Source organism: Cibotium barometz, chromosome 6 (genome assembly GCF_041138505.1).
Source record: "Cibotium barometz isolate CiBa-2024 chromosome 6, ASM4113850v1, whole genome shotgun sequence".
NCBI lineage: Eukaryota > Viridiplantae > Streptophyta > Polypodiopsida > Cyatheales > Cibotiaceae > Cibotium > Cibotium barometz.
Genome location: NC_141051.1, coordinates 7,075,570 through 7,098,988, shown reverse-complemented (window position 1 = coordinate 7,098,988; position 23,419 = coordinate 7,075,570). Strand labels below are relative to the sequence as shown.

Here is a 23,419-nt window from a genome sequence, read left to right as displayed (position 1 = left end):
TCCACAGCTAGGAGCTGAGGGGGTGTTAGAAGTCATCTCCTATCTATACATATACACCAGGGCCTCTGTTGTGGGTGTGCCCGCCCGTATTGGGTGTTTTCTCATTTTTCCCCACTCTCCATATTTTTTCCCATTTTTCCCTATTTTTCCATGGTGTGGGTGACTGCCCTTTGCTGGTAGGATGATCCAGATGCAGGCCGACTGCTGGCTGTTGGCTGACTTCACACGGTGCGCATCCTGTCCATTTGCTGCTGGCCGACTGGAACAGGTGTTGGTCGGGTGTCCACAGCAGGCTGTCAGCTGCCTCTTCTACAGGTCAACTGCATCTATGGGGCCATATAAAATGGCCCCATGGCCCCCACTCCATTGTATCTTATTTTCGGGATTTTTTCTTGTGTATATAGAGTAGAGTTACACGCCTCTCTCCAGTTCGCCTCCATTTCGCCTCTGGGTTGCCCAGTTCGCCTCTGCCCGCCAGTTCCCCCAGTTCGCCTCTGGTCTGCCCAGTGCCCGCCAGTTCGCCTCCATTTCGCCTCTGGTCTGCCCAGTTCGCCTCTGCCCGCCAGTTCCCCCAGTTCGCCTCTGGTCTGCCCAGTGCCCGCCAGTTCGCCTCCGTTTCGCCTCTGGGTTGCCCCGTTTCCCCACCCACCCTTGCTCAGGCCCCCAAGGCAGCAACATAACTCTCTCTCTCTCTCTCTCTCTCTCTCCCCTCCCTGCCTGTGGGAAGGACTGCAGAGTGATATGGAGGAATGGCCCCGAGTCTCCAAGAGAAACTCGAGGCCCTCGAGATGGCAATGAAGGCACTAATCAAGGAGAACAAGAAGACATCCGATTCCAACCTCAATGAGGTGGAAAACAAACTACACAGGCACATCATAGCTCTCGAAGCACGGGTCACGAACCTCGAACAAGAGAACACGGCACTCAAGGACAAGAATGCTGAGAAGGAAGAAGGGGAGATCAATGACAACACTCTCACGGCCATCAAAGAAGAGATCTCCAAGGAGATCACAAAGGACATGGAGGGAAAGCTCGAAGCCAAGCAGTCAGGATGGGTCGAGGTGGTGAAGAAGAACATCCGTAAAGAAGTGAGGGAGGAGACTCAAAGGGAAGAACACCAAATCATTCACACCACCATTGAGGAGGAGAAGATGAGGCATGCCCGCCGCCTCAACATTCGAGTCACAGGTATAGCCGAGACACCCGACTCCACTCCCGAGAAAGATGGACAGCTTCTATGCATGAAGCTCGGCTACAAGGAAGAGCACCCTCTCCCCTTCACCAAAGCATGGAGAGCCGGGAAAGACTCAACACGCAAGCGAGCCCTCATCCTACAGTTTGCAGGAGAGACGGAGAGGGTCACCTTCATGAGGAAGAGGGTCATACTACGGGGTTTAGAGGGAGCTCCCATTTTCTTGGATGATGATCTCACGAGGATGCAGCTTGAGCATAGGAGGACTTGCATGCCACGAGTCTTACACGCGAGGAGAGAAGGCAAGAAGGCCTTCTATCGAGATGGTCGGGTCATCATTGATGGCCGGCCCATGGATTAGCGGTTTGGGGCCTATGGGACACAAACCAGGCCACTGACAGAGATACACATAGCAGTATGGAACTATAATGGTTCACTATGGGTGCAGCCTGGACGACTGGAGCATGTTATGGTGGGGAGAGACATCATACTTCTGACAGAGACACATCAGAGCCCAGAGAGAGGGCTACCTCGAGTAGAGGGATTCCAGTGGGAGTCAGCATACAGGAGGACCACACGCCAGGGTACCTCGAGAGGGTCGGGGGGAGTAGCAGTCCTATTCAGATGGGAGCTACAGGGGAGATTGAGAGTGGTAGCACAGGATCCAGAGGCCAGATACATGTGGATCAGCTTACAGCTCTCACAGGACAGGGTTATATACATAGCTCTATGTTACTTTTCTCCATCAGGATCCTCCTATGTCATTACAGAGGACATGCCACAGGAGAAGGAGACAGGAGCCTCGCCATACACTTGTCTGGAGGAGATTATGCATTATTCTACACTAGGGGAAGTATTTCTTACGGGCGACTTCAATGCCCACACACAGAGCAGACAGTGTGAGGTGTATGACTATGATGACATGGAGATCCTCCACCCTGTGGATCCAGAGGAGATAGGGGCTAGTCGGGCATCAGAGGACACTGGACCAGACAGAGGACATTATGGGGACCACTTACTAGAGTTGGGAGCCAGGCATCATCTCGTTATTTATAACGGGATGCTACAGTGGCCGGGATCAGGAGGGCTGACATGCTTCCCACATGGGGGTCATACACGGACCGGAGGCACGGTGTTAGACTACATTATGGGGTCTTTGGAGGCACCACAGCTTGTCACCTCATTCTCCATTCCACCTTGTCCTATTGGGGCAGATCATACATAATTGGCATTTTCACTAGCCGGATCACCAGTATCACCAGCCCCCCACATATCGACGCCACACACTACCATCTACTTCACACATGACATGGCAGACATATACACTGGCAGAGTAGAGGATGGGCTCCTACTCATGGATCCCCTGGCATCTATGGATACCACTACAGCCCAGCTGGCATCACTCCTACACACGGCTGCATTACAGAGCTTCCCACATTGTGTACACTCAGGAGAGCCTGCGAGACCTGGGACTATGCCCCAGAACAGATGGTATGATGACGAGTGCAGAGCCCTATACTCAGGGCTCCGCATACAGAGAGCCTTGGGAGCCATCACAGAGCAGGAGTTGAGGAGAGAGATGAGGAGACTTACTCGCCGCAAAAGGCGGGCCTTCGCAGAGATACAGGAGCTAGAGATCTTTCATTTCTTCATGAGTAGAGATAGCCCTGTCTCATGGCGGCACTTCAGAGAGCCCCGGACCCCGACACCTATTGCAGACCCACAGACATGGCACACATATGCAGAGGGTCTATACCATGTCCCACAGCAGACACCTATACCTCAGCCACAGGAGCCTCGACCTACCACAGCTAGCTTCTTTACCCACTCGATGGTACAGGAAGCTATCCACCGCCTGCAGCATGGACGGGCAGCCGACCATATGGGCCTGCAAGGTGAGCATCTCATATATGCAGTAGATTCTTTAGCTCCTTTTCTTGCACACCTGTTTAACAGGGCACTAGCAGAGGGTTTGCCTGCGGAGTGGACGATGCACACCATTGTGCCGATTCACAAAACAGGGGATATGCTCGATCCGAGCAACTACAGGACGGTTATGGTTGGCCACGTGCTGGCCAAGCTCTATGGTGCAGTGCTAGAGCAAGAGCTTAGCTTATATGCTGAGCGAGCAGGTTTATGCTCATCAGGGCAAGCAGGCTTCAGGAGAGCTTTCTCTACCACTGACCATGTATTCACTTTGAGATGTATGATTGATCAGGCCAGAGTGAGGAAGAGAAAGCTCTATTGCTGCTTTGTGGATTTCCGCAAGGCATTTGACACAGTACCACGAGAGAGGCTCTTTCAGCGCCTGCAGTCTCTTGGCATACCAGCAGATATGACATGGGGCATCTATGCATTATATGAGCAGGTTTTTGGGCGAGTCAGATGTCCAGGAGGTATGTCCGAGACTATTGCTAGCACCATTGGTGTGAAGCAAGGATGCCCACTTTCCCCCACGCTATTTGGGTTATACATTGATGAGGTGGCTGACTTCATTACACGGGGAGGCGGAGATGGAGTTGATTTAGCAGGTACCTCAGTACATATTTTTTTTTTTTTCCGGAAAAAAGATCCTTCTATTAGTTAATGAGAAAACGCCATAAGGCTACAAAGCTCACCTCGCAAGGAGGGATAAAACACAGTGAACTCCTGAGCTCCACCCCCGTGGCTGGCCGCTCTCGGGGGGGGCTACCTAGCAGTACATATGGGAGGTGAGAAAAGCCAGACTGGAGGCCTGTAGTGCCAAGTGACATCCTCGCCCCTCGCGGTGAGGAAAGGGCCAGGGTGCCAAGTGCGGAGGAAAGCCTTGCGGCGCCCTCTCATGCGATCCGAGTCGCCCTGGAGTTTCCCCCAGTGTCCTCTCAAGGTGTGAATGATGTCCACCCAGAGGGCCTGTATGACCTCCGCCGGTGGAGTCGCCTGGCGGTCAATGGCCTCCCTGCATCGGGCTCTCCATATGTGCCAAGCCGTCATGCTGCTGATCATCTCCCATCTGTGCCCGACCCCCTCCTGAGGGGCTGCCGAAGAGAAGTCTGGCGTCGGAACCACCGCCATCGCCCTGTCAGAGACCTGGATGGTCGCGCTGCCAGGGACGTCCTCATATCCAAGGGCCGGGCCGTTGTCCGTGGCCCAAGCCACCGCACCCCATGTCACCAGCATCTCACCTGGTGAGCCTGCAAAAACCATCCTGAGAGCGCGCTGCCAGACCTGCTGAGCCTGTGGGCAATCCCATAAGCAGTGCCGCTGCGACTCCTGTGCATGGCCGCACCGAGGGCAGGACGCTGGGTGTCTGCCAAAAGCTAGCCAAGCCCCCACAGCCAGTCCTCTATGCGCTGTGAGCCAGAGAAAAAGCGTCACCTTCCGGGGCCGGAAGCTGGCCCAAAGGCGCTGCCAGAAGTCCCTAAGAAAGGCAGGGGAGAGCCCCTGTCGCCGCCAATGCTCGGCCGCCGCCGGGGTGCTCGCTATCCTGTGCCTCTGAATCCGCCGCCCCAGCCTCGCTGTGTACTGAAAAAAGGGGATGCTTGGGCTGGTAGGGGCCAAGTAGGGATCTCGCCAAAACCACTCACCTGGATCCCACTGAAGGCGAATAAGAGGCCTGCTGTCCCAAGCCCATAATCTCCAAGAACAGTCCTCCCCTATCGAGGCCGGTGAGGGGTCTACATGCCACTGTCTCTGATGAAAGCCGACCACCCGCACCCTCTGAAGAATACAACCCTGGAGCCCATTCAAATCTAGTCGTGTCCTCTGAAGCTGGCCACCCTCTCCCACCTCGAAAGTGAGTGGGGCGACTCTCTCCGCTGTGCCGCAGACCGCTAGAAGGATCTCATGCCGAGTAAAGACACCCATCCACTGTGGAGGTGGAGGGTCCTGTACTGGGGTCCGCCACTCCCGGGGGATGGCCGCCTCAATGTCCTGTCTCATCAACTCTCTGCCCCTCATCCCACTGAGTCTCCTCTCCTGAGCCTCTAGAGGCAGCTGCTGAAAACATATCCAGTCGTCTAGGGACTGGGCTGGGCCGGAGCTCAACGGGCCCCACGACACGTGAGACCGCGATCCAACCATATGGCCACTGGGAAGTCGAATCAAGGGGTTCCAGATCAATGGCTGCCTCAGGCGCTCCTCATCGGTGCCCGGAGGAGTCTGGAAGAGTGACGGCCTCAGATGCGACCAGGCCCTCAGAAGGCTAGCTGCAAAACGCTCCTCGAAGCCAAGGCCCACTCCTCTGGATCGCTGCTCTGTAAAGATCCACCTAATGCTGGGGGTCCAGGGGCCGCTAAGAGAAGGGGTGCGGCTGAGCATCCTGGAAACAAGAAACTCCTTCCACTGCTCAGCGCCTGGCAGGAGGCCACGAACTACCAACTTGCCAAGCAATGCTCGGCTTTGGCAAATAGGATCAACAATGCCCAGGCCGCCTCTCTCCCTCGGCTGAGTGATCACCGCCCATGCCACCTTGGCCCTGGCGGGCCGCCCGTCGCCACCGGACCAAAGAAAGTTCCTGATGAGCCGCTGCACCTGGCCAATGCATGCCCGAGAGAAGGCCCAGCAGGAAGTGATGTACCACATAGTAGCAAGCAGAACCTGGTTGGCCACAACTACTCGGCCAGCGAGAGATAAACGAGCGGTACTCCAATACAGAAGCTTCTTCCGAATGCTCAGAAGAAGGGGGGCTATCTGCTGCTCCGGAGATATGTCAATGCCCACATAACATCCCAAATAACGCACTGTAGTGCCGGGGGGCAGCCACTGAAAACCGTCAACTGGCCTCCAAGTCGGGGGGGGCATAGAGCTGACCCACAGCCCACACGACTTGTGCCAGTTGATCAAAGCGCCCGAAGCTCTGCAAAACCTCAGTACATATTATGCTCTATGCTGATGATATTGTATTAGTGTCTGAGTCCCCAGGTGGTCTACAGCAGCATCTACATGCACTCGATGATTTCTGCACACGGAGGGGTCTTACTGTGAACCTTGGGAAAACCAAGGTTATGGTCTTTCATACATCGAGACAGGGCAGGAGTCAGCTGACATTCACTCTCGCAGGATGCCAGGTGGAGGTGGTGACATCATACGTGTACCTAGGGGTTACCTTCTCTGCAGCAGCCACACGCTTCACCATGGGTTCAGCAGCCAGAGCTAGATTGACACGGGGATATGCAGCATTGGCTATGCTAGAGAGACAGTGCCACCAGGCGCATTTTCAGGAGCCCCGGACGAAGGGGTGGCTATTTGACACATTAGTCACACCAGCATTGATGTATGGAGCAGCAGTATGGGCGCCAGGCCTTGCTACCCATTGGTGGACACAGATAGAGAGACCACAGGCCCTCATGATGACACGCATGATACGCAGCAAACCGTCAGTACCTCATGACATTATCCGAGCAGAGTTTGCTGCGCCTCCTATGATGGTAGAGGCCATATTTCAGACTATATGCCTGCTAGACAGATTCAGAGAGATGCCACAGGACAGATTATCATACAGAGCTTTTGAGGCATCTAGACAGTTGGCTGAGGCAGGAGACAGAGGATCATGGTATGCACAGGTCACACATTGGTTCTCACAGCATGGCCTAGACATGGATCATCTACCACCATTCCAATATGACAGGGATGCACCACATATCCGTCTCTCTCATAGTGAGAGGAACAGAGTATTGAGACAGGATCTATGGCAGCTCTATACACGAGAGACATGGATATCGCCTACACAGCCTCTTCCACCGAAGATGCTATACTACAGAGATCACTCCATGAGTATCACTGATGATGGATTTATAGAGAGGCCTAGATACATGGAGGGCTTTTTACCACACGGCTCCCGAGTGGCTATTGGTCAGCTCAAAGTTTCATCACACCGATTGGAGATTGAGACTGGCAGAGCAGCACGGATCCCCCGAGAGGAGAGGGTATGCAGATTGTGCAAAGAGGAGGTGGAGAGTGAGGAGCATTATGTATGCAGATGCAGAGCATATACAGCCATCAGAGAGAGATATCCCATTTTATTCAGAGAGCCACATTCCCTACGCCAGATCTTTGAGGCAGCAGACCAGCGCATACTGGGGAGATACATTCTAGACATACAGCGCCACAGAGAGACATTATTACAGGCTCAGAGAGCTCCAGAGGGGGGACGACAGACACAGATTACTACATTTTTTCAGAGATCCATCCCCCTCCCAGCCCCTACACGGCAGGGAATTACTCTCCAGAGAGCAGAGACACTTAGAGCCCGCAGGAGACAGAGGACACCTGGCTTTCGGACACCACGCCTATACCAGAGAGAGATGACAGAGATCAGAGCTCAGTTTCACAGAGAGGGTGCGGAGCGACTGGCTCGCTTCAGAGCACACCCAGGCATGTTCTTCAGGGAGCTGTGGACACCCCCTTCACTGATGTATACCATTTTATACCCCCAGTATGGTACAGGATGGAGCTAGCTAGGTTGCATATCATGATTGTATACTCCATGCATATAGCTTTGCATTCTCCTAGTAGTAGAGCTCCATCCCCTGCACACCCAGATTCAGCTTTTTTATTCAGTACTTTTTTGTTTTGTTGGGATGACAGAGGATACCCCATACAGGTACTCCGATTTGTCTCATAGGCCGAGTTCGGTCTTTTGGAAGACGTTAATAAAATCTTTCTTTCTTTCTCTCTCTCTCTCTCTCTCTCTCTCTCTCTCTCTCTCCATTGCTGTATTTTTTCTGCACTTGCTCTTGTGTTCTCAGATTTTGTCATCATCTCCGCTGCACATTCTGACAAGTACTGCCTGCCAGAATACCAATCATTCCACCACGCCTACAAGCCCACTCATCTACATAAAACCGGTCTAATCTAGACATTTTAGGGCATGTACTCTTGTCAGATCTCAAGAAGCACAGACTCTCGGGGCTACAACCAAACTCTAGTAAATGCCAAGGGTCATGTTCCCTTAGAGCCAGAATGAGCAAGAATCAACTCCTCGTACTCTGTCCCAAAAACTATAGCCTTGCGGCCTCCGACTCTATTCTCTGTTGACTCTTAACATGTTAAAGTCCCCACCCATACACCAGAAATCTGCCTATGGGAGGGACTGGTGCACTATACTCCAGAAAGTGGCTCTACCTGTTGCAGCATTCGACGCATATACGTTCATAAATCTCACTCTATCCTCTCGAATCCTGATGGTCACCCCCACAAAGCTCTCCGAGTGACAATGGTGCCTAAGTGTGACCACTGCAGGCAATAGCTGCTTGTTGACGGAAATGCATACTCCACCCTGTGTCCCGGAGGGGCCAAAAGCATGAGACGAGCAGGTGTGCTACCCTGCATGAGCTTCTCGCAGTAGTGAGTATGCCCCTCTACTAGCTCTTCTACTTATGTTGCGGATGAGGGCGCACCACCTTGTCAGGATGGAGCCCTTGAGGATGTAGATGTTCGGAGCCCCGAGTACGATGATGATGGAAATCTCATCTCAGATGGGGAATTTCATTAAGAATCTAGTGAGGAGCCTTCTCCTAGTAGTGATGAGAGTGAGGCTGCTAATGGTAGATCCGATAGTTCAGACTCTGAAGTCTGAGTGATATATGGAGCCTAGTCCTTGGGCCATGAATCTTTTTGACCATGTGGCATGTAACGATGTATGAATCTTTTTGATGTGCCATGGCCCCTCTTCAATGATGAATGATGAATCTATAATCTACTCACTGTTTTGAGTGTTCAAGCATTCATAATTCTCTCTCTCTCTCTCTCTCTCTCTCTCTCTCTCTCTCTCTCTCTCTACAGAGAGCATTTTCTTCAGCTCACAGCAGATGGTTTTGTGATCAGACCCAGTTACATGGATGTACACTTGTCTCATGCAGTACGATGTGCTATTGGTCAGATTCGCACATCCTCACACCAGCTTGAGATTGAGATTGGCCGATATAGAGGTATACCAGCTGAGGCCAGGATATGCCGAGTATGCCATGGGGAGCCAGAGACAGAGCTGCATTATATATGCCATTGTACTGCATACTATGAGCTACGTGGTCGTTTCCACTGTTTATTCAGAGAGGGTTTTGGACCACTTTCCAGAGTCATGGGGTACCAGGACCAGAGGTGTTTGGGATTGTTCTTGCTTGAGCTGCGGAGACATAGAGATAGCCTGCTTAGGCGCACAGAGAGCCAGACTCAGAGGCACATTACAGACTTCTTTAGTCCAGCCATCACTGCGCCAGATGGACCACAGCAGCAACAGGACATGGATACCGCCCACACCAGAGGTACACTGATTGATCGTGCGATTGAGCTTGGGTGGTCCAGACGCCCACGACTACGGAGGAGGGCATCCCAGCATAGACGGAGGTTGCAGCGGCGGATTCGGATTATTCTTGCGAGGCATGCGAGACACCCAGTCAGGGTGCTGACCACAGAGGATATTGAGGAGATCCGCCAGCGTCCGATGCGGCACATATTATGAGATGGAGGCACCTCCATAGTGTACCCCTCCATCCCACATGATATTGTATCTCCTTACTATATTCCACTCACCTCCATAGCGTACAGCCCCCCCCCCCCCCCCCCCCCCTCACTATATTCACACCCTATAAGGGTTTCTGTTTACCTTCCATTTCCATTTTCATTTTCTAGGTGCCAGTAGTATCATCTTTATTTTTCATTTTCTGGGTTTTTTTATCCAGACATTGTATCAGATCCACCATGATGTAACTTTTGGTCTCATAGGTCATTATGGCCTTTTGAAGACGTTAATATAACATTTCATTTTATTTTATTTTTTTCCGAGAAAAGATCCTTTCATTAGTTAAATAAAAACGCCCGTAGGGCTACAAAAGATCTCTCCTGCTCATAAGAGAAACAGAGCAGTGAATACCGCAAGGCAGCCCGGGAGACTCTCCCTATGTGCTGCAAAATACAAGCATCAGTACAGAGGACTGGGCTAAATCATACAATAGGGGGGGGGGGGGGGGAAGCCAAACAGGTGGCCTGTAATGCCAACGGGGGGATCCCGTGTGTAAGGTGTAGAAGGGGCCTCTGCGCCAGGTGGTGTGAAAAGCCTGGCGCCGCAAGATCGCCTCATCCGAGTCGCCCCGGATGCGGTCATACTGTCCTCGCAGGGTGTGGATCAACTCCTGCCAAATCCCCCGTACAGTCTCTGCTGGTGGCTCCAGTCTCCCCTCAAAGGCCGTGAAACACCGAGCCCTCCAAGTGAACCAGATGGTGAGGCTGCTGAGGAGCTCCCATCGTAAATCCCTCTCCTGTGTCCAGCTGGCGGACGAGAAATCCGGTGCCGGAACCAGGCGAGGCTGGCCCCTAATGAATCTGATGGCCTGACTGTCCTGCTCCATCTCATAGCCCATAGCAGGCCCTGACGAAGTTGACCAAGCAGCGGCACCCCACGTAAACATACCCTCTGGAGAGAGAGGGGCCAGAATACGCAGCATCCGCAGCCAAATCTGCTGCGCCTGAGGGCAATCCCAAAGGCAATGTCTCTGTGTCTCCATAGGGTGGCCGCATCGGACGCAGGCCGCTGGAAGACCGCTGTAAACAAGCCAGGTGCCAACTGCTGAGCCCCTGTGGGCGACCAGCCCACTGGAAAGTCGAGATCCTGCGGGCCTGTCGACTAGCCCAGAGCCGAGCCCAAAAATCCTCCAGGAACTCCTGTGAGAGTCCCTGTAGCCGCCAATGCCCCGCTGCAGCTGGAGAGACCATCCTCCTCGCCGTCAAAATATGCCGTCCCAGCCGAACAGTATACTGGAAAAAGGTGATCTCTGTGGCCTCAAGGGATGCATAAGGATCATGCCACTCGTACTCCCCAGGGTCCCACTGTAGCCGGGCCAAGGGGCGCGCTGCATATGCCCATATGCGCCAATCCGGGAGCACATCAGCAGGGTCGGGGTCAATATGCCACTTCCGAGAAGCGGCGACCACAACCCGTATCCTCTGAAAGGTGCACTCTGCAACCAAAGGCGACTCCATCTCCACTCTCTGAAGTCTGCCCTCATCCTGAATCTCATAGTAGAGGCATCTGCCATCCTCAGTGCAAGCTCTGACAGCAATCAGGATCTCCAACTGTGTAAAGGCTCCCATCCACCGTGGGGTCACTGGCTCAAAAGGCGTGAACCACTCCTCTGTGAGTGCCTCCTGAATATCATCCCTCATAATCAACCCCCCTCTGAAGTGACTCAGCCTCTCCACCTGGATCTCCTCTGGGAGACTGCAGAAGGCCTACCAGTCTCCAAAACTACGTGCTGGGCCTGCCGCTAAAGGTCCCCAGGCTAGATGAGACCGAGAACCCAGCATATGACCCTGCTCTGTGCAAACCGCTGGGCTCCAGATGAGCGGCTGTCTGGCCCGCTCCTCAACACAAGAAGGAGGTCGCTGAGAGAGCCCCGGTCTCAGCAGCTCCCAAGCTCTCAGGATGCTCAAAGCAAATCTGTCCTCCCATCCTCTACTGAGGCCTGTCCTCCTCATCTCTATGAAGATCCAGCGAATCTCTGGTGCCCAAGTACCCCCTGCTGGGGGAGCCCGAGCCTGCAGCCGTTGCAAGAGAAGCTCTTTCCAAGACTCAGCGCCTGGAAGCAGCCCCCGAACAATAAGCTTCCCCAATAAGGCTCTACTTTGATCGACTGGATCTATAATGCCCAAGCCTCCCTGAGCCAGCAGAAGTGTAATAACTGCCCATGCAACCTTTGCCCGGGCTGACTGACCGTCCCGTCCAGACCAAAGAAAGTTCCTGATCAGCCTCTGTACCTGGTTGATGCAAGAGCTCGAGAAGATCCAGCAAGACGTAATGTACCACATGGTCGCTAACAGCACCTGATTTGCCGCCACCACCCTCCCAGCCAAGGATAGTCGAGCTGTACTCCAATACAAAAGCTTCTTCCGAATGCTCAGAAGAAGCGGGGCAATCTGCTGCTCAGGTGACAAATCTAGTCCAATCTGGCATCCCAAATACCGCACTGCTGTGCCAGGAGAAATCCATCTAAAACCGGGGTCCGGGCTCCATGCCGGAGTGGGAGCACTACTGATCCAAAAGGCCACTGTCTTGCGCCAATTGATCAATGCTCCCGAAGCTGCACTAAAAACCTGGAGCGACTGCTCTGCCCGAAGAAGATTGGCCTCTTGGCCATGCAAAAATAAGCCCGTGTCGTCTGCAAACTCAGCATCGAGCAGGTCCTCCCCCCGGACTGGGAGCTGGAGTCCTCTCAAACCAACCTCCTCTGCTGTCAAATACATGCTCATAGCCTCCGCAAAGAAGAGAAAAAGAAAAGGGGCGAGGGGACACCCCTGACGGATTGATCTGGTCAGCTCAAAACTTGGCCCCCGTCCTCCTGCAATCAAAACCTGGCTACGAGCTGTGGAATACAGAGCCGCCACCCCTCTGATCCATCCTGGCTCAAAGCCCAGGCGAAGCATAGTGCCCTCTAAGAAACCCCAATCAACTCTATCGTATGCCTTTTCAAAATCGAGAAGCATCACGACCAAGTCCTCGCCAAGAAATCTAGCTCGGGCCGTCGCCTCCCAGAAAGTAAAGATGTTGTCAAGGATACTGCGCTCCTTGACGAATCCTGTCTGGGTAGCATGAATCAACTCCCCCAGGAAGGGCTGGATCCTCAAACTGAAGGCCTTTGCTAAGACCTTGTAGACAGTATTGAGGATCGTAATAGGCCTCCAATGCCGAATATCATCTGATACTCCCTCCCCCTTGGGGATAAGAAAGATCAAGCCCTCTGAAAAGCTCTGTGGCATCACCCCAGTGTCCAGAACATACTGAAAGCCCCTGCGGAGGCCTGGCCCCAAAAGGTCCCAATAGCGCATAAAAAAGGCCGGCGTCAGTCCGTCCTCCCCTGGGCAACTATGTTGCGGCAGGACCCTCAAGGCCTCGGCAAGCTCAATCTCTGAAAGAGGCGCACCAAGAACTGTACGCATACGATGTGTGACCCTCCTCTGCACATGGGCCCACACAGTCTGTCTGCAAGCATCTCGATCCTCAGTGGGGCTGGCTCCGCTGAAAGCAGGTCTCTATAGAATGCAATGGCAATGGCTCTGATCTCCTCGGGCTCAGTACCGATCCATCCGGTCTACCAAGCTGACGGACTGCTGCTCGAGCATGGCGGGGTCCAGTGATCTCAAAAAACTCCCCAGTCACTCTATCACCAAGCTGCGTCCACTGAGAGGCCTGGCGACGATAGTAAAACTCATGTCTTTGCTCCTCTGCCTCTCTAACCTCCTGGCGTGCCTGGCTCAGCTGTGACGCCACCCACTCACATACAGGCTGTTGCTCCTGAAGGCGCTGTAGCGAAGCAAGGCTGCGTCTCAGCCGATGCTCCCGCTCGCGAATCTCTTCCAGCCGTGTCAAAGCTGCAGCGTGCAGAAAAGAGCTAAGCTCGATGAGTCCCTGGGCACACTGGCCTGCTGCATCCTGGTCAGAGCACTGACTATCATGCCAGATCCTCTCAATGTCCTCAGCGAGACTGGGATCTGCAAGTACCCTCTCTGGGATCCTCAACTACAAGCTGGGCTCCCGTGTCCTCTCCTCCAATGTCAAAATTACTGGCGCATGATCTGAAAATGAGGTGCCAGCGAGAATGCCGACGGAGCCCCCTCGCTCCCCTAACCAGTCGCCCACATAAAAGCGATCAATCCGTGATAGATTAGTCCCTCCCTGCCGACGATCCGACCGAGAGAAACTAAGACTGTCCTGAGAGCGGGAAAAGGCCCCATGCTGCCATGCATCAGTGATCCTCAGTGACATGCAAAACCGGTCCCAAGCTGCAAGCTCCGTGCCGTGCACTGTAACATGACTGCCTCCCACCCTATCGGCCGGGTCCTCAAGCATGTTGAAGTCTCCCCCGACACACCAATGTGCGGCCTCTGGCAATGCATCCGTAACGTGGGTCCAGAACTCTGCTCTGGCACTAGCATGATTGGGTGCATAGACGTTGAGCACGCCCAATAGCTCATCATGCATCCTCAGAATGACATACTGTGCTCTACCAGGCACAATGATCCGTCGATCCACAATGGCCTGCCGCCATACATCTGCAATGACCATGCATACTCCTCCCTGTCCACCCAAAGGACCAAACCCTGCAGACCAAAAGGTGTCCCATCTACCAGGCATCACCGAACCATATCTCCGGATCCTGCTCTCACCCAAGTGATGCTCCTGCATCATCAAAATATCAATGCTGCCACCAACCAGGCATCTCTGAAGCTCCTGCCTCAAGCAACCACGATAGCGTATAAAATGTGCTCCGCCAAGGCCCTGTACATTCCATGAGATGATCCTCATGGATGACCTGCTGAGGTGGAGGCTGTCTCAGCCGTACGGCGGGCCTTCACAAGCGGCTTGGATGGAGAGTAGTCCCCATCCGAGCGGCTGCGAATCTGCCCACCCGGTGTACTGCAAGAATCACAGATCAGGCGCCAGTGGCTGTGGCCCATGGCGACTGCCTCCTGCTCTGACAGAGCAACCTCGTGTATACATACATATCCAGGGTCGTGTGCAAGGTCTGCCACTATGCGAACGACCAAATGACGAATCCCTGAGGCATCCACACTCCCGGGATCCAAGAAAAAATGAGCCAACTCCCATAGTGGGCCTATCACATCTGTCACCTCCAGATCGCTCACATGATGAGAAAACTCAACTGCTCACATGATGAGAAAACTCAACTGCCTGAGTCTTCAAAGTGCTAAGAGCGAGCTCTAGAGTCCACTCCCGGTCGCAAGGGCCACATAGAGGGAACGAGAAGGCCACCGCTGAATCAAGTGCCTCCTCCCCGCGGGCCGGAGGTATCACTACATGAACTCGGATGGGTGCTGGCTCATGGGGGCCCTCTGCTCCAAAAAGCCGTGTGAAGGCGTAATCAAAAGCCTCCGAGCGCTGTCTAATGCCGAGGCGACTCAGCCGACTGCGGATAGATGATATCCGTGAAGCCCGAACCGGCATGGTAGGTCTCCTCTGTGGTGCTCGAGCGAGGTCGGTGCTCAGTGCCCTCCGGACTGCAGGTGAGCGCCAGGGGACTACCAGGGCCTCCCGGGAAGGTGAGGCGGGCCGGGGGGGGGGGGGGGGGGGGGGGGGAGGGGGGGGAGGAGGGGGGGCGAGGAGGATGGAGAGGGAGCCGCTGCCGAAACCGGAGCGGGGATGGGAGGCAGCGAAGGTGGAAGCGAGTCGGTAGGAGGGAACGGGGGTGTGGGGGGTGAAGGAGGGGGTGGTGGCATCTCCTGGTCCTCAGTCGTCGCCGCAGGGGTCTCCTCTTGGAGGGGAGCAAAACTGTTCCTCACGGGAACCCAGTGAGGTTGAGACTGTGGCTGTTGCTGCAGCGGTCTCTGGGCGTGCTGCTGTGGCTGTCTCCCTCGGCGGCGCCCCTGTCCAGGCTGCCACTCCGAGGTCTCTGTGGCCTAAGCAGGTGTCCCGGAGGCAGCCTGCCGAGCCGCATCTGTGGGCGGGCCATCAGGGGCCTGCTGTTGTAGTGAGGGTCGGGGTCTCCTGCGAGGGCAAGCCTTGGCCAGATGACCGACCTGCCTGCAAATGAAGCACTAGTTCGGGAGCCCCGAGAACTCCACTCTCTGATCAATCCATCCCCCTCCTATCCTAGGTAGCTGAATGACCTTAGGAAGGGAGGAGATGTCAGACACCAACACTCTGACCGAAGGTAGCCCAGCTGCTCTGGCCACCACTGAAGCTGCTGTGGGGCCCGTCTCTAGTACCGAGCCCACCAATGCTCCTAGCCTAGAGAGGAGCGGAAGATACTCCTGGCGGAGTCCAGGGAAGCAAACTGTAACATGGAAAAGGCGCTCTCCCTGCTCAGCCGCGCTGCTAGGTCAAAGCCATGCTGCCAAGGTCTGAAAAAAGCCCGAGCACCCCTGATGTCAAGGGGACTCATGGCAAGGACCTTGGCCACGCTCTGGGCGGTCTCGAACTCGATCTGGTAATGTCCACGGCCCAAAAGCTGTACGTCTAGGATCTTGTCCACATCTGCAAGAAGGCGGGCCTGGAGAAGATCCCGGATCTCCCCTCTGCTGGGGCGAGTGCCGACTATACGGCAGATGGTGGAATGTGCCTGAAGGCGTTCCACCTCTGCGGCGAGGCTCGCTTCCTTTTTTGGCGAAAGAGAAAGCCTGATGGGGGTGTCCTCAGGGGCGGGCGAGGGGGCTGCGGATGAGTCCCTCTGAGGCGGGGCGGGAGGAACCTCCATCAGAGTCTGAAGTTGTGTCGAAGGCGGAGCGGAGACGGAGAACCTGCACGAACCGAGCTGCACATGAGGGTGGGGGAAGGCGAAAAGTAAAAAGGGGGAAAAAAAAAAATCCCTGGGGGCGGAGAAAAACAGAGAGAAGAGGAGGGGGGGGGGGGGGGGGGGGCGGAAGCAGCACGAAAGGGCGAGAGAGGGGGAACAAGAGCTGGCGAGAGGGGGGGGGGGGGGGGGGGGGGGCGCTGAAGAGGAGGGGGGGTGGGCGCGATCGCGAAGAGCTACGGGAGGGGGGGGGGCGACGGCGAAGAGCAGTGGAGGGGGGGGCGCTTCCTTGCAGGCAAGCCAGGCGAAGGGGGGGGCGGCGCAAACCTGAGGGCAGGCGGAGGGGGGAAAACGCGATGGCGGGCAGGGAGAGGGGAGTGCAGACAGAAGCGCGAGCAGGGGGGGGAGCGCGGAGCTTCAGCGAGCGGCCAATAATATAACATTTCATTTCATTTCATTTCTCTCTCTCTCATGATGTAACCTTTTGGTCTCGTAGGTCATTTTGGCCTTTTTGTAGACGTTAATACAACTTGTTTTATTTCTTTCTTTCTCTAATAGTCTACCTATCTATCACTATATATATATATATATATATATATATATATATATATATATATATATATATATATATATATATATCCGATGCCTTTTGCCTCTAACATCTCTAAACAATAGGAGTCTTTCGAGGCACGTACCATACCCGCCTCGTACCAAACACCTTTGATGCCTCTAACAACCCTGGCCTAGATAGAGGAGGACCGATTGTCATCTTGCCTAGTACAACCAAATCAAAACACTGCCTAGTTGTCTTGTGCCTCAAGGAACTTGGGAGACACAAGGGTTCACCTCGTGTTTGCATCCCAAACTCTCTCTATCTGGACACAGAGACCTCACTAGAGGTAAGAGAGATTTGGAGGCTTTGTGATGATCCTGGCCCTTGAGAGAGACTTGCCCTAGCCTCAGAGAGTACTAGCTAGCCCTATCACTTTGTTGCTTTGCCCAAGAAAGAAGAGGCACTGGACAACGAGAGCGCTATCAGACAGTTGGCTGCGCTTCAGAGGGAACAGAGAAGCATCCTCAGTCCCCTTGGATCCCAGATCTGTCATCCACTGTTAGAGATGAGTTATAGGTGGCCATGGATAGGCGGGCTGAGTTCACATTTTATGCTAATCAACCATTTTGCAACAAACTGTTTTTCTCGGCACATGTACTTATGCATAGTAGGGACAATTTGCGATGCTTGCAAGATTCTCAAGGAGCATTTCACATTGAGCCAGATAAGGTGAGGAGTATTACCCCAAATTTTTCTCTCTACAGAGGCCCACTCTTTGGATAGAGATGTTGCACAATAGAAGGTCTTGGAGTGCATGCCCAAGCTTATTACAGATGATATGTGAGCCTCTTTGGATGCCCCCTTTTCGAAGGATCACCTCAGACATGCTTTACAAGCTCTCTCAAAAGGCAAATGCCCAAGGGATGGTGGTCTCTCTCAATCCTTCTTTTTGTAGTTTTGGGATTGCATTGGTGATGTTACTATTGCTTTGCAAGAGATGTGGTGTACACATACTAGTATAAGCCTCCTTTTCTCACGGAGGGTCTTATCCACCTTGTCCGGAAAGGTGGGGAAAAAACCAATAGTAGGCAGCGGAGGCCCATAACTCTGTTTGGATCTGCTTACAAAATTTTTGAAAGCTACCCCTCCTCTTTGGAGATTGGGAGGTAGGTGTCTACACTCAAAGTGTGGCGTTCTATCTTTGTATTAGCAATGTAGCCTTCCTCCGAGAGCAGCCAGCCATGGAGGAAGCGCCTCTCTATGTTTTGTTTCTTCTAGGCAGATCTTTTTCAACTAATAGAAGGATCTCTTTTTTTTTCGGAGGGGGGGGGGGGGGGGGGGGGGGGGGGGGGGGGGGAAGAGAAATGTAATCAAAGGAAATTGATATTTGTTCCATGCTGAGATATTTGCAGAACAAGCAGGTGGGACAACGAGATGAAAGACTGAAGTCTCTGTTTCATGAAGCGGAACATCTAAGAAAACAGTTGAAAGAAGCTGTTGGCAGTCGAAATTCTGCTATTGTAAGATTTTATTTTACTTTAATTTCTTTATTTTTAGTTTTTATTTTTAATATTTTGTGTGGCGGTTCAGTTGGAGGATTAAGTGCATCAGCAGTGTTAGCAACACTTGGGATTTTGCTTTGGCTGCACTGATATAGTGTCAGGTAAGAGAAATCGAGCGGCTTTTTGAGAAGCTGGAAGCTATGGAACCACTCATTGTCAAAGCAGGAATCATAAATGAACAAGATCTCAACTCCAATGCTGAGGATTGCGCTGCTAAAGGGCGCAAGTCAGGGAATCATGAACACAAACTAAGTTCAAAGGATGAAAGTAACATGGAAGTGGCTACAGCTACGATAGATGAGACAAAAACTGATACTGGGAAATTTCCTCGTAAGCAAGCTTTTAAAAAGTGGGCCAACATTTTGAATAAGATACGATCTGCCCTCTTGGTGTTTGTATCTAAGGTGATAGACCTGTACCTTTCTGTCAAGAACATACAATTATGCCATATGCTTGAAAATCTTAGTATTTCATGGTAATTTCTGCACATGATTGCCAGGTTCATGCAACAAGCCAGTTAGAATCTAATTTGAAGCTGGAGAGAGACTCGCTGACTGCCTTGGCCCATAAGCTTCAACATGAAGTTTTGACCGAACTGGATTCACGGAGTCTTGATAGCATGGTAAAGATGGAGGCATTCAGAGGGGAAGACCAAATTGAGTCTGGCATAACGAGCGAGAAAAGAGATTATGGGAGTCATGCAATGAGTTCTAAGGTTGATAGAGAACTCATTCATAAAATCCTTATAGCTGTGAGAGAGCAAAAAAGGAAGCTCCTTGTAACAACAGGCAGAATTGAGGTGAGAGCTTGGTCTTTACTAGTCTTCATGCTATTTGCTTAAACTCAACTGATACTTAAATAGGGAAATGCAGCACCTCTTAATTGGGAACATCAGATCTGCGCCAAACTCAAGGAAAAGTTGAGGCTTGCTAAACAGCAGTTCTTTCTCTCAAAACATACAATGGTTATATTGCAGGATCTGAAGAAGGAGAAAATATCTTCTGATGCATGTTTATTTAGTAAGCAGAAAAAAATCTCTGAGCTTGAAAACAGGCTTGAGATTGTGGGGTCTGAACAAGAGATTTTGTCGACCCATTTGACAAATTTGAACAACATGTTGGCCCATATAGATGATTTTCATGTCTCAGAAGGACAGGAGCATGCTGAAACTGTCACGCCTTCTTCTGAACAACAATATACACACAGCCTTAACCTGAAGAGCAAGCAGAGAAATATAACCTTGCCGGAAGCCTTTGAGCATAGATGCAAACTTCAGGGTTTAATGGAAAAAGTGCAGAACCTTTTGAAAGAAAGAGATGAGCTTAGGGCTGGGATTATACAATTGCAGGCAGAAAAGCAAGGACTGTATGGCCAGTTAACCAACTTGCAGGATGGCATGAAATGTTTCGATATTTCTGTTGAAGAGAAAGCCATCAGCAAGGAGAACTTGCATTCACAGATAAAACTGTTCAAAGCACGCAAGGATGAATTAGAATCATTCTATGAAGAGGCAGCCTCTTGTCATAAAGCCATAACAAAGAACTTGCAGCTTTTAGAAAACATTGTCACAGCAGAAGCAGATTACAATAACAGCAAACCGTACGGAATAGAATATATTATGAATAAAGTCGAAGGTAAATCTCTCCTACAAGAAACTTTCATCAAGGCGGTGTTAGGCATTCCTGATATCATTTTCAAAATAAATCTCTTGAGGAATGAGCATAAAGAGTTTGATTCTAAGCTACGCAAAGCTGAACTTGAAAGAGAGGAAGCTGAGAGTAAACTTTCAGAACAGGAAAAGCTTGTAAAGGTATCTTCTGGCTCACAAAAACAGTTGGAAGACATGAAAAAAATTCTAGAGGACATTTACAATTTTCTTGCTTCAGAGAATTCTGAGATGATTGAAGCTGAATTGCTAGGGTCTACTATAATGCAACAACTTCAAAAGATGAAGGTAGAGCTGCAGGAAATCGTTATGGACAATGCAGCTAGCAAGCAAAGGCTTGAGGAGCTCAAAAAGGAGGCTTCCTCTGCTCAAGATATTCTGCTGGATGCATTGAGATCCATGAACAGTTTGAAAGAAGACATGCTTAAAGAATTTCAAAACAAGGCAGATACAGATTATGATAAAAGTCTGCAACAGCATGGGCACAATACTGATGTCGACGAGCCTGCAAGAGGAATGAACTCAGTTACCTCTCTCACTGGAGTCCTCTCCAGTGTTAAAATTTGTCTGGAAGAAATTCATAGTCTTAGGAAGACAGAGAAGACATATATGTTGGATGTAGCATCCAGGCTGAAAAATGAATTGGAAAGTGTAAAGGAACAACTTCAAAACCATGCAAGACAATACGAAAGCTCCAGCAATGATTGGAATGACGAACTGCGGCTACTCTCCAAAGAGATCACCAGTATCAAAGCAGAAAAAGAATTACTTATAGTGGAACTTTCTGCGTCATCAACACAGATCAGAGATCTTCAGTTGTCACTTCAAAAGTTTCAAGAAAAAGAGAATGCAAAGGTGTCAACACTTGAGGATGAGAAAGACAGTATCAAGCACGAAAAGGAAGCACTGACTGCAGAAATTGAGAGATTGAAGTTGCAAAGCAAGGAGCAATATTTGTCATTTGAAAATTCAAGGAAGGAGTTGTGCAACACTGTGAAAACCCTCGAAACTAAGTTATCAAGCATGAAGACTGAATGTTCTGGTTCAATGGATTCAGTTGAGGAGCTGCGAAGAGTGATCAGGGAAGATAAAAGCATGCACGAACGAGCATCACAGGAATGGGGAATTAAAACCCAAATTTTAGAGGGAGAGATCATAAAGATGCAGCATGAGAAGGATGGTCTAGATATAGAGATAAGATCGCTTCAAACTAAAGTAACGGAGAAGGAGCTGATGATTGAAAATTTGACCAAGGTAGGGGTTGAACAGGTTGAATCCCTGCAACGGGAGTTGGCTAGAGCCACACGAGAGCAATCTGGATCAGGCGATGAAATCTTGAACTTGCAGTTGCTACTGAAAGAAAAAGAGCTTGCAGCAACAAAATTAAAATCTCAATACAGTGAAAAGATTGACAGTCTTGACATGGAAATTTCAGAATCGCAGAAGGAGAGAGTAAGGCTGACAAAGCAGCTGGAGCAGCTACAGCAAGCTGTCACCGAAAGGGAGACTGAGAGCAAACAAAGAATGAAATCATTGGCAGCAGAGGTCTTAAGACTTGGAGGTAAATGTTTGTTTAGTTCTTCCTTGTGTATGTAACACATGTACGTCATCCATACATACATGTGTGTGAGTGGGCACTCTTCTATGCATTGCTCAAGACAAACGAACTATTATATATTGCTGGCAGGACCCAACATCACAGATGAGACTGAGAAAAGTAGGCGTCAAGCTGCATCCGAAAAGGTTCTGAGCTACCTATTGGTTTCCATCCAAATTTTTATTTCAAACTTCTGGAAATGTACATGTAGATGGGTCCGTTTGCCCATTGTAATGTAATGACGTGGTTTTCTGGTTAAAGTGTAAAGGCAGAGGTGGTGTGTGTGTGTGTAAGGCAAAGGGATGATAATGCCTTGAGCATATTGTATGAAAGGGCACTTTCCCTCGTTCGAATGATCAATGCAATTTTCTTGTTTTGGCTCCACTCAAACTTGCTGCTACAGGTAGGGCAAGTTTTTGGCAATCCTGCTCGGGAGGGTGAGTTTCCATCACTCTCCCTCCCATCTAGCTTAATTCATGTTATAGTGCTGCTCGGTCGTCATGCTTTAGATCGCCCACTGCTTCTCTGCCTAGCTCTTATTTTGAAGTCGCGTGGCCCTTCCGTCACCTAGTTATTATTCTGAAGTTGCCTAGCTTTTCCGCTGCTCCTACACAGGCTGAAGCCGCCACCACCCTCCTCGCTTTGCCACTTCACAAGTCGGCCATCTTCACCGACGTGACTCCCTTCTGCTCCAACTCGACATTGCAAGCCTCTACTTCGACCTTCATCCGTCCTTGTCACCCAATGCAGATCCTTCACGCTTATCCCTGCTGTTTGTTACGGTGCTTGGCACTGCAACATTTTCACACCTGTCCAGGCGAACGGCTTGCTGACGTGACCCGATGTTTGTTACAGTGCTCGGCGCCCTTTGCAACATTTTCACACCTGCCCAGGCGAACGGCTTGCTAACGTGACAAGTTTGGCGCCATCCGCACCGATCGGATCTTTACCACATACCTCTACCCCGTAGCTTATCAGCTGTCTGCGTATGCCTTATCGACCCCTCCTGCCTATGCTTATCACTCTTACGCTTAGTCTCATTGCCTATCCCCCCCACAACCCTGTGCTGCGCTTGTAGAGGGGTCGGTTTGCCCTTTGTAATGACGTGGTTTTCTGGTTAAAATGTAAAGGCAGGAGGTGGTGTGTATGAGTTATCCCATAAGGCAAAGGGATGATAATACCTTGAGCATATTCTATAAAAGGGCACTTTCCCTCATTCGAATGATAAAATGCAATTTTCTTGTTTTGGCTTTGTTCATATCCACTCAAACTTGCTGCTACAGATGTGGGGAATATGGCCATTACCAAAGCCGATGCCTCCTTCCTAAAGATGCTCCGCCTTGCAAGCATTGTCTAGAATCCAAGGATCATTATACCTGGGATTGCCCTAAGCAAAGGGCATCCACTTCCTCCGACTTCACATTCTGAGCCCCTACCACCATAGTTGCAAAGAAACGCGTTTCATTCATTTTTTCTGAAACGAAATGTTTCATAAACGTTTCTTTCAAATGAAACGTGTTTCTTTCCCTCCCACCTATTATCAATACGATTTGGGTGTTTTTTATCTAGAGAGCTCTCTAAATCTTTAGTTTTAACTTGTAAACATGTTTTAATGTATAAATGATACA

General features: G+C 51.3%; 1 protein-coding gene across 15 annotated transcripts in view; it reads left to right on the top strand.

The window, feature by feature from the left end:
- LOC147637384 (uncharacterized) overlaps positions 1-23,419 on the top strand; it is a 154,573-nt gene that overhangs the window by 45,758 nt on the left and 85,396 nt on the right. For 14 of the 15 annotated variants that reach the window (XM_086799174.1, XM_086799173.1, XM_086799183.1 and 11 more), the window contains 5 exons: positions 18,379-18,486; positions 18,624-18,932; positions 19,028-19,327; positions 19,424-21,755; positions 21,882-21,937. In XM_086799174.1, coding sequence (XP_086655300.1) covers positions 18,379-18,486; positions 18,624-18,932; positions 19,028-19,327; positions 19,424-21,755; positions 21,882-21,937 — 3,105 coding nt within the window. The remainder of the gene's footprint in view (positions 1-18,378; positions 18,487-18,623; positions 18,933-19,027; positions 19,328-19,423; positions 21,756-21,881; positions 21,938-23,419) is intronic. The other variant, XM_086799175.1, reaches the window with a different exon arrangement.